This window comes from Mus pahari, chromosome 14 (assembly GCF_900095145.1).
Source record: "Mus pahari chromosome 14, PAHARI_EIJ_v1.1, whole genome shotgun sequence".
Classification (NCBI taxonomy): Eukaryota; Metazoa; Chordata; class Mammalia; order Rodentia; family Muridae; genus Mus; species Mus pahari.
The window spans coordinates 37,072,180-37,087,896 of NC_034603.1; the positions used below are offsets into that span (position 1 = coordinate 37,072,180).

Here is a 15,717-nt window from a genome sequence, read left to right on the forward strand (position 1 = left end):
GCTGGTTACCAGCAGACTCCTGGCTCAGAATCCTTGGTGGCAGAACTGGACAGAAGCCTTGGGCCTTAGTCCCATGCGTAGCAGCAACTTCAGGAAGGGCCTTGCAGAATAATCCTGAGGGAATAAAAGCTGTCTCAGAGGAAGACATGAAGGCCACCTGCTCTGACAGAACTGCAGAAGCAACCTCACACTGACCTCTGGTAAATGCTATCCTCAAGAATTCTCTCCTCTGTGGCGTACATACCCGAGGGGCCTCTCTGAGATGCCTGACTTGTGTTCAGGGGATGGGGTGGGTCAGGGCAAACCTGGTGCTAGGATGACCCCAGACCTGCTGAATCAGTATGCCTAAAGCTGATACTTCCTCAAAGGGAAGTCTCTTTTATGGGCTGAGGAGTCAGCCTCTGCCCCCTAACTCAGAGAGGAATGGGGACATGGGCTTGGGTGTGACGTCATTCAGGCAACTCCTATCTAGTCTCTAATCTGGTGAGGAGTTGCCTGACCCTAAGAAGTACATCCACCCTCCCAGTCCACCTCTATCCCCACAGCAGTGGTCTCTGATTGTTGGGGTACACTGTGTGAAATTGTGTCTCTGTCCTTTCTCACCAACCCAAAGCATTCTTTGATTGGCTTTAATAATAATAATAATAATAATAATAATAATAATAATAATAATAATAAAATCTGAGGGCCAATTAGCTGGGCAGAAAGAGCAAGCGGGACATCCTGGGAGGGAGAAAGGAACTTTGGGAAAAAGGAAAACCCTGTTATGTCACCAGGAGACATGGAAGAGACTGGCTTGGTAACATGCCTAGAATGTATAGCTATCCGTGTGGCTGGATACAGCTTGGTGGTCCAGTTAACTTAGATGAGCTAGTTGAGAGTCTGCTCAGATAAGGCCTAAGGCTTTGAAATATTAAAAGGTCTCTGTGTAGTTATTGGGGGGAGAGGTGGTTAAGGAATAACTGCCGCTTTATTAATTTGCAGCATTAATTAATGTATAGAGAAAACAATAATCTTTTTAATCTACTCCTGAGGCTGAGAGAAGGCACGATACCTGTCCCCAGTAGAGCCTCACTTCCCAGTAAACTGGCCTGGCCTGGCTTTCTCCAGTTTCTTGCGTCTCTCTGGGGGAATCTCCTGCAAGCTGATGCCATGGTTGCTGGCCCTGCAGAGAGGAAACTGCAGCCTCAGGGAAGAGAAATGGGGGTGAGGGAAGTCAGGACTTGGGTTGTTGCAGCTTGTCAGGAGGATGAGACTTGGTGTGGGAGGCAGGAAGAAAAGGTGAAGGCATCAAGGGCCCAGTGGCTGGCGCCACAGAGGCGCTGGTACCCAGCTCTCTCATCGGGCTCAAGCCAACCACTCACCCTGGCTGCAGATCAGGTGGTTTGGGAATGGGCTTGTTGAAGCCGAGTCTGCCCACAAGCCAGTATGTGTCCTCAACACCCTTGCCCTGGAGAAACACCAAAAAGGGAGATCTAGGCAGACCAGGGTGAGGGATGGAGAAGGTTTAGGTCTAGGTGAAACTGGGAGACTCTACATCTGCAGAGACCCCCACAAAGTGGCAGAGAATGGTCCAGACTCACCTTCAGTTCCGTGCGGCCTCGACACTCCATCTGGAAGCCCTGGTCCAGAGCGCGGAGAATCCGAACAGTGCTCATGTTAACGTGGATGCGGTAAGCTGAGGTAGTGAGGGGACACTATGATCTCAGGAGTCACCTCTCAAGGTCGTCGTCCTGGGCTATCTCTCCTGCCCTGCCTCTCCCACTTCCCCCGGCTCCCCTTGTCTGTTACACTCACGCAGTCCAGTGGACTCCATTCGCGAGGCAGTGTTGACTGTGTCCCCGAATAGGCAGTACCGAGGCATGGTGAGTCCCACCACACCGGCCACGCACGGACCTGGGGAGATATGCTGGGTCAGAAGACAGGCGGAGACGGGTTGAAGCTGACCGTGCTCAGCAGCTAGGCTGCAGAAGGGCCTCAAAACACCTAGCACCCATCCTCTCCACCAGCTCCCCCGATAAAAAACATTCTTAAGTTTATTTTCTTCAAGGCAACGCCTCCCACCCCACCCCCATCCCAGCCAAGACTTCTGCCTCCTCTGTAGCTGAAATCCGGAGCCCAGAAGTGGGGAGTGCTGAGTAGTTACCTGAGTGCAGACCAATGCGGATGCGCACCGGTACCTCGGGCATATGGCGCATGCGAAAGGAGCCAACTGCGCTGAGGATGTCCAGTGACATGTTGGCAATCTCTGCAGCGTGCCGCTGCCCGTTCCTCTGCGGCAGCCCGGAGGCCACCATATATGCATCTCCAATTGTTTCCACCTGGGGGATGGTGTTGTGTCTGTTCAGTTCTGAGCACCCCTCCCCAATACTCAGATCAATGACACTTGTCAGGAGGCCAAAAGAGGTTAGGTTAGGGCAGCTATTCTGGGAGGCAGGAGTTGCACTTCGGCCTAAAGGAAGAGATGAGGAACAGGAGGGCTAAGGAAAACTGGTATCCTGAGGCAGATGAACTGCTTCGTTTAAACTGAAAGACAGAGCCAGAAGTGCTGGTATGTGCCTATAACCTCAGGGCTCAGGAAGTAGAGGCAGGAGGATTGCTACAAGTCTGAGGCCAACCCGGTCTACACAGCAAGTTCTAAGCCACCCAGGTATACAGAGAAAACAACAAAACTGAAAGGCAGGAGGTGTTATCTCCTGCACACTCCACCTTATAGACATCATGGGCACCGATGATGGCATCAAAGAGTGTATAGAGATCATTAAGCAGGTCTACCACCTCAATAGGCTCGCTCATGGCTGAAATGGTGGTAAAGCCCACGATGTCACTGAAATAGAGTGTCACCTCTTCAAAGTACTCAGGCTCCACAGATGTCCCCATCTTCAGGGCCTCAGCCACAGATCTAGGAATGGAGAACAGCGGGGTTACCCGGAGGCTGCCCCAGTCTGGCCACCCTCTCCCGATGCCCCTCTCCCTTAGGGACCCACGGAGGCAGCATCTGTGTGAGTAGCCTGTCCGTCTTCTGCTTCTCCTGCTCTAACTCCTCTGTGCGTTCTCGGATCAGATCCTCCAGGTTACTAGAGTACTGCTCCAGCATCCGAAGCATGGAGTCGATGATGTTGGTCTTCCGGCCCTTGTTGATGCTCTTGAACTGGGAGAGGAGAAAGCGTAGGCTTAATGTCACTGTGCATCGTGTAAAGATTATCCTTTTTATTATTCAAACGCTGATTTCTGTGCCCTCATATCTCCTTACAGTCCTTGTTCTGAGTCTCGGTGTGGTGTAAACACTGCTCCCCAGTTATTCCCTAATTGGTCAGTAAAGAAGCAGATCAGACAATGACTGAGCAGAGGAGAGAATAGGGCTGGACTTCCCCCCCCCCAGTAGGGGGCGGGGAGAGAAGAGGTGGGTGTTCCAGATGAAGAAAGGATCCAGGAGCCACCATGAAAACACACCCAGATGCAGAGAGTGCCAGATTTGGTACTAAAATGCAAATATCTCACGAATTTTGGCTGGGAGGTAGCCAGATTAGAGGATTAAAGTGGTTAATCCTGCTCAGTTGTTGTGCCTTAAAGCTGTTACATAAATCAAATAGTCCTGTCTCAATTATCTGGGAGCTAGCTGGGTTAAGAGAAAAACTGTAACTTTTTTTTTAATGACATTAACAAGAATGCTGGGGGCGGTGGGGGGGGGAATGCCTAGGACTCTAGGACTTTGGTTTCCATGACCCTCCTGTACCCACTCACGGGACTAAATATCTGAGTGTCAACTACTCATGAAGTACCCCCAAACTCCTGGCCACTATGTTTCCGATAGTATTAGGATGTGTGTAGAGAACGAGAGTTCCCAGAGGTGGCTGCTTTGAGTTGGAACTGACAAGGGACTAGCTCAGCCAAGAGTCTTCCTGACGCACAAACCAAGCATGCAGCTGGTTCTCGTTCCACGTTATTTGCTTTGAATTAAATATTTCTCCCACCCAGCGTTCCCTCTCCTATTCCAAAGGCTTCCACAAGTCCTCATTTGCATTCCCTGATAAATTCTCAGCTGGTAGGCTAATCCTTAGGAGAGAGACAAGAAGGTCAAACAGCCCCACCAGCCTGCTTCTATCAGAACAGGATGCCCGACAAGAATCTGGGATCCCAGGAGCCAGCCCAGCCCTTGCCCAGCCCTTGCCCAACCCCAGTCCCTGACCAGGTCAAAGGTGAGGTCCATGGAGGGCCGAAGTTCTGGATGCTCTGCCCAGCACTGTGTCATCAGCTGGATGCATTCCATGGGTGCCTGATCCATTGACACCAAGGGCCGGCACAGTGGAGGAGGGCTCCGCACCCTCTGTATTACTTCTAGAGGCAAGAGGAGATTGTGAGAAGTGGGTATCCCCAAACAAAGCCACCTCTGACCCTACCCTAAATGGGGCATTGAAAGAGGGGGCCAGGCGTGGTGGTGCACGCCTTTAATCCCAGCACTCAGGAGGCAGAGGCAGGCGGATTTCTGAGTTCGAGGCCAGCCTGGTCTACAAAGTGAGTTCCAGGACAGCCAGGGCTACACAGAAAAACCCTGTCTTGAAAAAACAAAACAAAATATAAAAAAGAAAGAAAGAAAGCTGGTCTCCAGCTTGCTATGTAGAGGACCCTGAAGGATGACCCTGGACTGCTGGACCTTCTGCTTCTACTTCCCAAGCAAGCACTGGGACCACAGGCTTATAGCACCATGGCTAGATTATGGGGTGCTAGGAATTGAACTCAGGGCTTTGTGTATACTAAGAAAGTATGCTATCAGCTGAGCTGCTTCCCAGCCATTTTTTTTCTTTTTAATTAACACTTCCTAGCCTTAGGGGATGGCTCAGTCAGTAAGTGCCTGCCATGTAAACCAGAGGGCCTGAATTCATATCTTCAGCAGTCACATTTTTAAAGCCAGACATAGTGGCATACTCCTGTAAGCACTGGGAAGCCAGACACAGGTGACTCCCTAAAGCTCGATGGACAACCAATTAGTGAGTTTTGGCTTCAGTGGGAGATTCTGTCTCAAAACATAGAGAAGAGGATGATTGAGAAAGACACCTGACATTGGCCTTTGACCTCTGTTTGCATATACACACATAAGCATTCACAGCTGTGTGCACACATGGATGCATACATACACTATACACAAATAACTAAGAGATAAATAACTAATAAAAGTCTTAGTTAATGGGAGAGTGTAATGTGGATGGTCATCTCTAGGAGTTACCAGAGGACCCTGAACTCTGAGAGTCAGTAAGAGGTGACACAAAGTAATATTTACTGAAAATAAGAAAAGGATTGGGGTGGACTCCTCTAGACCACATTTGGACTTTAACTCAATGCCACTGTCCTCTGCGCCCCTGCTTGTCCCCTTCTGTCTTCCTGGGATCTCTGAGAGGATCCTGTCTGTGTAGTGGAAGAGCAGGGTGGGTCCAGGGTCATGACAGAAACCCTTTAAGATCTGTGCCCTGAAATATCCACCCTATGCTTGGCTTTCCCACTGCTCTCTGCAGACCCCAGCTTTAAGAAAGCCACGACAAGATTAATCATCATCACCGGGCTTCCCTTTATTAAAGAGCCAGGTTGGGTCTGCCTGTTTTAACTACAGGGCGCCTATCGGGCCCCAGACTACCTTACCCTCGGGTGTTAGCTCCAACATGGCGTAAGGGGTGCTGCGGCACACAACCTCCTGCATGATGATACCCAGGCTAAAGACATCACCAGCTAGAGTTCCCCGGCGCTCCAGGGCGGGGTCCCGAAGCAGCTCTGGGGCTGTCCATAGCTGATCTAAGAAAAGGGAAGAAGAGCAAGGGGACAGAGAGGCTGTGGTGGCCCGACAGGCTAGACCCTCACCCTCATTAATACTAATTAACCCCACAACCCTCAAACGTCTCAGCGCAGAGATTGAGATTCAAAGAATCAGAGAAAACCCTGCCCTCATGAAGGCGGTGCCTAGGGAAGACTCCGCCTCCAGAACCCCAACCTTCAGCAAAGCACCACTTTAACCACAGACCCAGAGCTCAGGTACTCCCTAGCAGGCCCCCACGTCCCCAGCCACATCCCTTTTCTGAAGCTAGTAAGTGTCAATAGATCCGGAATGGGAAGAATGCGAGAAAGGGACGGAAGGAAAAACACTTGCAACTATGCGGGTACTAGGCATGCTCCAGTGCCTGGGATGCAGCTGGGGATTCCTACCCTCTGCACTGGGAGGTTCCGGTAACACCCTTTGCGCTTCCAGCAGTCGCCCGTGGCCATGATCTGTCACCTTGAGCACGAACCTCCCATCCACCACGCAATTCCGTGACTTGAGTCTCCCGTGGGCCACACCGCGATGGTGCAGATATCTCATTCCCTTAGGAGTGGAAGAAGAGGCAACCTCAGTTCTCCTGACCTCTCCCTCGCCAGCGCGCGAGCACGCGCGCGCGCACACACACACACACACACACACACACACACACCTTGATGAGGTCCAGCAGGAGGGAAGACTTGAACATCCAGTCCAGCTTTATTTCTCTCTGGGCCAGGAGGTCATGGAGGGAGCCCCGAGCACAGTGCTCTGAGACCACTGCCAAGATGCCCTCCCCAGGGGTGGCAGGGCTGTTCGCTGTACCCGCCAGGAAGAGTCCCAAGTAGAGAGCCACGTTCTCATGCCGGAGCTCCCGCAGCTGAAAGGCAATTCCGGGAGCACCAATTATCACCACCCACTCCCGCCCCATTTAGTGTCTATTTGGGGCGTCCAAAGTGGGAATATGGGATTGAAAGTGGGCCGGGCGTGGTGGCGCACGCCTTTAATCCCAGCACTTGGGAGGCAGAGGCAGGTGGATTTCTGAGTTCGAGGCCAGCCTGGTCTACAAAGTGAGTTCTAGGACAGCCAGGGCTATACAGAGAAACCCTGTCTCGAAAAACCAAAGAAAGTGGTAAGTGAAGTGGGGGAGGGGCTCTCCTCTTTATATAGCTCTGCCTTTGGACAACGCCATGTGGTGAAAGGGCCTCGTTCAGAACATGGCTATGGAAGACTAAGCTTAAGGTTATGAATGAAAAGACAGCCTCACTCTGTGGATCAGGACCCATTCAGGTTCTGCTTTGCTAAATGAAGCTAAAGGTCTAAATTAGCTACAAAGCTAAGTGAAGTCAGGAGGGACATTGTGACCTGAAGGAAGCCCTGCCACCACCTACCTGTTGTTTTAGTGCGGCAGTCTTTGATGAAGGGCCAGACTATCCAACGGCTGCCTTTCTAGTTTCCCCTGGGGCCACAGACTCAGTTAAGGGGCTGTGCTTCGGTTTAAACACCCGGTGGTGTCCAACGGTGAATTTGTCAGTGCCCGAGCCTTAGTCACCTGAATTTGCTCCCCAGAACCCACACTAGTGGAAGATGAGAACTGACCCCTGCAAGTTGCCCTCTGACCTCCACATGGACGCCATGGCACATACAGGCCACACGCACACAAACGTGCACGCGCATATAATAAACAAAAAAAAAAAAAAAAACAGTTTTTAAAAAGAAAAAAGAAAAAAAAATTACACGAGTTTCCCCTTCTCCTAGGACACTTGTGTGGAATGGCCTCAGCCGTACCGACACAGTGGATAAGCAGGAAGCTGGCAGGGAGGCAGTAGGCTACCTTACTCCTATAGTCTCCCTCTTCCCCCAGCATCAAGCATCCTTGCTTTGGCCTCTTTCAAGGAGGCCACCACAGGAGCTGGGGATCACAGCTGTGAGTGACTTAAGTGGCTTCTGGGGAACAAATCCGGGTGACTAAGCTTGTCAATGGGCACCTGTGTCCACTGAGCCATCTCGATGGGTCCTCATTTTCACTTTTCTTAGCATTTCACTCAACACAAACCTCCTGGCCTCCAGTATTCCAGACACTGTGCCAGGTGCTGGGAATATGGTAGCAACTTCCTTCAACTTTCAGTCGGTGGTGGAGGCAGATAAGACATAAGCCAGACCATAGATGAGCATATAACTTACATGATAAGTTAACATGTCACTTATCACATATACATGTGATTAAGAACATCCGAGGAAAAAGCGAATGTCACAAGAGAGGAGGATGAGGAACCAGTCCTCTCTGAGTGGAAGGAACCCCTGGGGACTACCTCTGCTGCAAAAAAGAAGCCAAGAATGGTCAAATTTATAGCTATGGGTTCAACTCTCACCTTGGAGAAGGCTGTCTTGGTTGCTGGCCTGATAGCCATATGATGTTCCCCTGGGAACTTCTTCAGCCAAACCCAGTCCCCCTGCAACAGAAGGTTAAGGAATTCAGTCCTTGAAGCCCCAAGATGCAAGGTGCTCTTGGACTCTGACATTTCCACCACCCTAGCAACCCAGAATCCATCTGTCATGAGACAGAACATTGGATGCAAGCAGCTCAATGTATGCCTATACGTTTCACAAGTATCTGGATCAGAGCCCAGGCGAAGAAGATGCAAACCCATACATGGTGGCCCTCTCGTCCCCAGATATACCGATCAAGTCATGCAAATGAACTGTTGCATGCACAGCCCAGTACCCCTTGCCTTGAGAGAACCCTCATGGTACTAAGGAGTGATCGGGTATTGCTGTGAACTAGCTATGAAGGAAGGCTTCATCCCTTCTGGGTCCTGGCCTTATTGTCCCCAGACACTGCAGGCATGCTATGCCATGGTGTAGCCACTTGGTTCAGTAATATGCTGCCATCCTGTGGATGAACAAAGAACCCTTTGTTCATATTTTGCCCTGGGCCTTGCAAATCAGGTTAGTGGTCTTGCCTGTTGCTAAGAGATGTGAACTAGAAGAGAGTCATGGAGATTTGGTACTGACTCTTTTTTTTTTTTTTTTTCCCGAGACAGGGTTTCTCTGTGTAGCCCTGGCTGTCCTCGAACTCAGAAATCCGCCTGCCTCTGCCTCCCAAGTGCTGGGATTAAAGGCGTGCGCCACCACGCCCAGCAATATTTTTTAATGGTCATTAAAAACTGGGGGTTGCACTTAGTGGTGGACAAGGCCAGAGAGAAGAAAGACTTAGCATAGGCAGAGTGTGTGGCCCCATGCCACAAAGAACAGCATGCTTAAAATAACAAGATGTCACAGCCAGTGCTATACAGAGAAACCCTGTCTCAAAAACCAAAAAAAAAAAAAAAAAAAGACAAAATAAGATGTTGCTGAAAACAGTCATAATGGTCTCAGGTGACATGGTCAGAACTTTTGCATTTCCTCCTGGTCCTTGAGCTTGGGCGCTCCTCCCATTCCTCCTGACTAGCCGAGTTCTCCAAACCTCATGGCTTTCAGTCCCTCTCACCCACTCTGCCACATTCACATGTCCTGGCCCCGCTGTTAGTGTCCTCCTCTGGCATTCCTTTTCCAGTGTAGGGCTTGTGTTCATGGGTCTGATCAGAACTGGGTGACCATATTGAGGTGGTCGGGTCAGGGACTCCCAGTCAAGAAGGGATTGGTCTCCCTGGCTATACCAGATTGTGTGCTGATCCCAGCATGCTCCGCAACACCCCCAGCTTCCAGCTTTTGGGTTTGGGAAGCCCTCACCTGCATGTTATGTCAGAAAGGTTTTCCAGATTGGAGAATCAGGGTGGGATTGCTAAATCCATGACTTTCCCCCAGATCCTGCCCAGGGTCGTCTCTCGGCCTGGAGCCTGTGGGATTGACTTGGCTGGGTGAGTCTCTCCCTCAAGAGTGGTTTTCCCCTGAGCATCCTTCCTTTCCCTTTTCCCTCCTAGAGTACAGGTCAGCCTAAGTGGGGATTAGGGTTACCTCATAGAGGCCAACGTTGGTGCTCTCTTGGGGCTGGCTGGGGACACTGCGAATGTCTGATGCGCTCCGGGTAGCCAGACTGGATCTACTTCCCTGGACCACCTGAGGACAGAGGCCAGTGCAAAGTATCAGAATATATACTGCAGCCGAGGCTGAGTTCTACGGGTGAGCGGGAAGAGGGAAAGGAATCTGTAGGGTGTGTGGATATGGTACACACCATACAGTACAGTTTACAGAGCAAACATTTACTTTCTAGCGGGACTTCCACACCAGCACCCCCTATTGCATAGCCCAGGTCCCGGATTCCCAAGGACAAAGCTGGAAAAGAAACTATGTTTCTCAAATGGGAGCTGGGGGGGGGTGGGGGTGGGGTGGGGGAGAACGGATGGGACAGCTGACTCAGGGAAGGAACCAAATATTAAGGGGCAAGATAGATGGCTCCTGGCTCCCTGCCTTCGCTGACCTTTCGAGAGCTGCCCCCCGGTGGGTGGAGGAAAGTAACATCTTCCAGGGTCAGGATGATCTTGTTGGGGCCGGAAGCCATCTGCATGTGTAGCAGCCTATGCCTGGTGGTGGTGTGGGTATGGTCATCCCCAGAAAGTCCACGAGAGGCCGGCAGGGGAGAGAGCAGAAGGGTGGCATTAGCTCAGGGAAGTTTGCTGGAATATAGCTATGCCCCCAAACCTCCCCCCCACCCCCGGACTCTGTCAGCCCCTTTCCGAAATGACTCTCCCTCATTAGAGTGGACCTCACCTGCTATCTTTGTGGTGAAGTTTCCCTTGCCCCACTCACCTCAAGTAATGAGTCAGGAAGGCTCCAGTCAGTCCCACCCCTATCACCAGGAGGAAACCAACAAATACCAGGCCTGGCTCCACCCCTGAAGAAAGAGAGGGATAGTCTTGGTCCTGTCATGGATAGGGCCCCTTGAGGGAGGGAGGGAGGTGTTCGAACAGTCATGCCAAATCCGGGAGCTGGGTGAAAGGTTACGGATTCCTCAAAGGGGAAGTCTGGAGATGCTACAGGGTCCCCAAGGGCCTTGGAAATCTTTGAGAGGGGTCCTGAGCAAGTCACGGGCTGAAGGAAGACCTGGAGGGATAACTGGGGTTCCCTTCCTCTCTCGGCACAGTTTCGTGGATGCCCGAGCTGACTGCCCCAGTGGGAGCCTGCGGGTACTCCCCTCACCTCCATTGCAGATCACATCTGGATCGAACCAGCAGGAAGGATCTGGTCCCGGGGCAGGTCCACCTCTAGGGAAGTGCACCGGGGTCCCTGCGGAACGCAGGGAGCCTAAGCTAGGATCCAGCAGGTGTGTTGTGAACAACCGTTCTCCGGATGCATCTGTGTCCAGCAGCACAAAGGAGGGCTCCTCGGTTCTTCCCAGGACCCCGCAAAAGCCAGAGACTTGTACTTCCCGTACTTGGCGGGCCACAGATGCACCTGACACCCAGCCTCCACCCACCGCTGTTCTTGCTCTCTTCACGCCTCCAGCCAACAGGAAGACAGCATCATAGATGGTGCCAAACAGCGGAGAGACCTGCAGGAGAGTAAGGACTCAGGGCCAGGGCTTAGAACCCGTAAACCGGTGAGAATTCATTGGCCTGCCTGTTCCTTCATTGTACCAGGCTAGCCCTAAGAGTTCCTATCTGTAGGTAAAGGCTCCCATCCACCCCATGGACTGCTCATACCTCTTTTCAGGAGTTAGGTTCTTCTCAGACTCTGTCACCCAGACTCTTTTTTTTTTTTTTCCACTAGCTTATGTTTTTAATCTCATCAGCTACCATTCATCTAATGGCTTTCCCCACTATCCTTTGGTCGTTTATTTGTTGTTTAATTTACTGAGTCGTGGTCTTCCAAAATTGCTCAGGTTGACCTCAAACTCACTCTATAGCCTAGGCAGATGGTGGCCTGCCCTCTGCCTTGCCTTCCTTCTTCCTTCTTTCATCTATTTCACCCTCTCTTTCTTTCTGTCTCTTACACACACACACACACACACACACACACACACACTTTCTTTCTTTGGGTCATATAGTCCAGGCAGACATATGACCTTGAACTTGACCTTGAACTTCTGATCGAGGCCCCTCCCCAGCCAGATGTTGAATGTTTTGGTTCTCCTGTTTCAGCTGTGTAAATAGCTGGGATCACTGGCTTGGTTATCGGATCCAGCTTGATCATCAGCGTTTCTTCCATTCCCGTTCCACAGAGGTTTTACCATTAGTACCTCTCCTCGCTCCTCTCCTCAGTTCCCATTCTTGGAGTGACAGACACCAGGGAACACCAGTGACATAGAGGTGTTATGAGACAGCCTGTTACTGTGAACAAACTTTAGTGTAGAGGGCAAGGGCAAGAATGTTAGAGTGTGATGCGTGGGGGGTGGAGGGAAGCGAGACAGCTTTAGAAATGAGGAGGGAGAAGAGGTAGAAGGTTCCAGAAGGCGTGATCATCACCCAGGTATTAGTCAGAATTATCTAGGGGAGCGAGGGGTAGGAGAGAGAAAAAAGAGGACATGCTTAAGAACTTAAAGTGCACCAGGCATGGTGGCACACGCCTTCAATCCCAGCACTTGGGAGGCAGAGGCAGGGGGATTTCTGAGGCCAGCCTGGTCTACAAAGTGAGTTCCAGGACAGCCAGGGCTATACAGAGAAGAAACCCTGTCTTGAAAAAGAAGAAGAAGAAGAAGAAGAAGAAGAAGAAGAAGAAGAAGAAGAAGAAGAAGAAGAAGAAGAAGAAGAAGAAGAAGAAGAACCTAAAGTGCCTTAGTCTGGCTGAAGTTTGTGGAAGACATAAGAGAAAGGAAGACTAAAGACCTACTAGACCATGTGAAGAGACCATCTATACAGAGTAACAAAGGCTCCAAACTCAGGATACCGTCCAGAAGTTCCCACGTATGCAAACTGTGGAGCACACCCCATTTCTGAAGCCTGATGTAGTGATGGATGGAGAGAGCCTGGGTCGGGTGAGCCTCTTGAGATTCTGGACTTGGGCCCTGAGTCAGGGCAGTGTCAGTGAGGAAGGAGAGCATGCATGGATTCCAACAACCTTCAGCAAGTCAAGGTAACAGGGCATCACGCCTGGGTTTGTGGGGGGCCAGGAGGGGAATCGGGTCTCCAGCATGGTCAGCTGGCTGTGCTTCACGACAGCTAATGAAAGCACCTTTGCTCTTTCTCCATGACTGACAGATTCTCCGTCCCATCTTACCCTTACTTTATTGATTATTCCCAAGCTTTCTCCTCCTCTATCCCAAATACCTTCTTGGAGAAGGCTGGAGGCATTGGTGGGGAATAGTCCAGTATGCCTCTCCACCCCACCACACCCCACCTCCTTTCAGTGGTGGTCCCTCTTGACTCTGGGTGTGGCTACTTATTTATTTTGGGAAATTGAACCTAAGGCCATGCCCAAGCCTGGGCAAGTACCCTACCAGCATGCTGTATACAACCATTCTTGACTTTTTGAGACAAGCCCATGTTAACCAGAGTTTACTCTGTAGCTCAGGAAGAGCCTGAGCTTTCTATCCTCCTGCCTCAGCCTGTTGTATATGGGGGGTTACAAACCTGTACCCCTAGGCCCTGCATGCATGTGACTCTCTTGATCGCTAATTTTCTTCCTACTGATATCTAGCTTCCCTTCTACCTCAGCAGCTTCTAGACTCCCCTTGTGACTGGGATGGGATTGGATAGTCTGAATTTGGATCCTAGAGACTCAAGGAATTCTGATTACTACTTGGATGTTGGAAACTATCTTTGGAGCCCCCATCTCCACCTGGGGATCTTTCTTTCACATCAAGGCCCTCACAAAGTTAAGAACACTGTAGTGACGCTGGGCAGTGGTGGTGCTTGCCTTTAATCCCAGCACTTGGGAGGCAGAGGCTAAGCCAAACCAGATCTTCTATAGCACCCAGAAGACAGGAGCTCAGCTGCCTCTACAGTTCACTTCCCATTGGCTCCACCCTCTCCGTGCCCATTGGCTCCACCTTCCTCTTCCCACTGATTCCATCTTTCTCTTCTTGTCTGTTCTCAGCTCACTTCCCTGGCTCTCCTCCCTCTTCTCTTTTCCAGTCTATCTACCTGCTTCAGGTTGAGGTCAAGGGGCAGCTCCTGGTGTTCTTGGGCCCTACGCAGGCTGTCTTGCACGCTGCCTCCAGGAGGACAGCGACGTGTGAGTGTGAGCACCGCATCGTGAGCCCTGCGGAGCTTGGAGCTGTTGACAAATGCAGCCAGAGCCTCCGGGCCTGGAGACAAAGCGTAGTGAAGCGTGTCGAAGGGTAGGAAAGCCAGGGAGCCATCAGTCAGACCCAGCTCTTCTGCAGCTTCCAGTAGGTAGCGCTGCTCCTCGCCGCCCAACAGCACCGAGTGCATCACCATGATCACTACTGTGGAGCGGACACAGAAGCTCGCTCTCTGCGCTGTGCGCTCCCCGCAGGACCCGCCCACCTTGCCCGCACTCTACTGGGGGGCTTACCTCTAACTCTAGGCCCGTCTCGGATCCTCCTGAGGGCCTCCCGGGCTCCAGACCAGTCTGAAGTCTCCATGGAAGTCACTAGGGCAACTGGCAAGCCCCGGGCCCTGAGTGCTGTGGACAGAGCGCGTCCCGCCTCCACCCACAGGTCCTGGGGTGCGGTGATCAGGGCCACGCGCGCCCAGCGGAATGCTCTAAGGAGGACGTAGAGAGCATCTGCAGCGGGGGTCACCGCTGGGGCTGTAGTACCCGCCGCCCGCGTGCCAGGGCAGCCCCAGGGCACCAGCGCTACTCCAGCTTCTTGGGCCAACAGTTCGGCTGGCCGGCAGGCTGCGGGGTTCACCGGACCCACCAGGCCAGAGACTCGAGACAGCGCGGAGGACACAGCCCCTAGTGAGCCCGGGGTCCGACAGGGCTCTGGGAGCAGCGCAACCTCGAACCGGGGGCCGTCGTCTAAGGCAAGGTTACGATTCAGGCGGTTGGCTGCCAGACGCGCAGCCAGATCGGGTCGGGCCTGTGCAAAGATGGGGTCGCAAGTCCAGGGGCCTAGCACCCCCACTTTGAACACAGCAGAGAAGGCAGAAGGAGATGGGAGCAGCAGCAGGAGCAGGAGTCCTGGTAGCCCTGGCCGGCGCAGTACCCGCGAGAGGCTGGACAGAGACTGCCGCGCAGGGACACAGGATCCGGCGCCGGGAAGCCCTCCCGCTGGCAGGAGCCACGCGCTCATTGCCCTCTTCTGTGAACACAAAGCGAACAAGATGAGCGTTGAGGCCCTCAGTACTCACTCCCGTAGGGTTCTCCCTTCAAGCCTGTTTCTCAAATTCCGCCCAACCCCCTAGGGTGTCTTGGCTTCCAGTACCCCAGATGGCAGCCCAGCTCATCGCCCCAAGGTCTCTTTGGCCTAGCCTGCTTGTCCTCAGATTGTTTATCCTCCCTTCCTCTTCGGCAGTTTTGGGGGTTCAGTGGGGGAATACTCCCACGCCATCACACAGAACCGCAGTTCCTGTGTGGGTCATTCCTTACTTACCGGAAAGTCCGGGGCTAGGGCTTGGCTAAGGGGTCACAGGGTCGATGCCCCTTCGGTCTCCCCTGGCAGCCCAGCCCAGGGCAGGGGTGTGGGAACGGCCCGCTGCAGCCCTTAATCCCTCCAAGCCGATTAGGATCTTTTAATCAAGCAGAACGGGGCGGGCTGATGGAGGTTGAGAGTCTACAGCTCCTCTGTAGAGTGGGGTCTGCCCTGTCTCTAGACAGCCACAGTTGCTTTAACTAATCATACAGGGAGAGAAAGCGAATCTGGTCTGTACCTCACACCGCGCACGAATTCAACGTCAGACTTATGTGAGAAAATAAAATGTTTATCATTTTCAGCTGTCTCTTCAAAAAGGGCATCAGATAAGAATCACCTGCGGGGCCGGGCGGTGGTGGCACACACCTTTAATCCCAGCACTCGGGAGGCAGAGGCAGGCGGATTTCTGAGTTCGAGGCCAGCCTGATCTACAAAGTGAGTTCTAGGACAGTCAAGG

The 15,717-nt window shown here is 52.2% G+C and overlaps 1 protein-coding gene across 1 annotated transcript; it reads right to left on the bottom strand.

The window, feature by feature from the left end:
* Positions 1-1,071: 1,071 nt before the first annotated feature.
* On the bottom strand, positions 1,072-14,921 carry Gucy2d (guanylate cyclase 2D, retinal). The gene is made up of 18 exons (XM_021213590.1): positions 14,198-14,921; positions 13,804-14,108; positions 10,922-11,273; positions 10,532-10,616; positions 10,203-10,305; positions 9,740-9,841; positions 8,155-8,235; positions 6,456-6,662; positions 6,193-6,349; positions 5,635-5,784; positions 4,190-4,338; positions 2,988-3,151; positions 2,710-2,902; positions 2,147-2,321; positions 1,798-1,896; positions 1,584-1,678; positions 1,365-1,450; positions 1,072-1,165 (listed from the first exon to the last, which is right to left on the bottom strand). Exons 1-18 carry the CDS (start codon positions 14,919-14,921, stop codon positions 1,072-1,074), a joined length of 3,321 nt encoding a protein of 1,106 aa, XP_021069249.1.
* Positions 14,922-15,717: the final 796 nt, after the last annotated feature.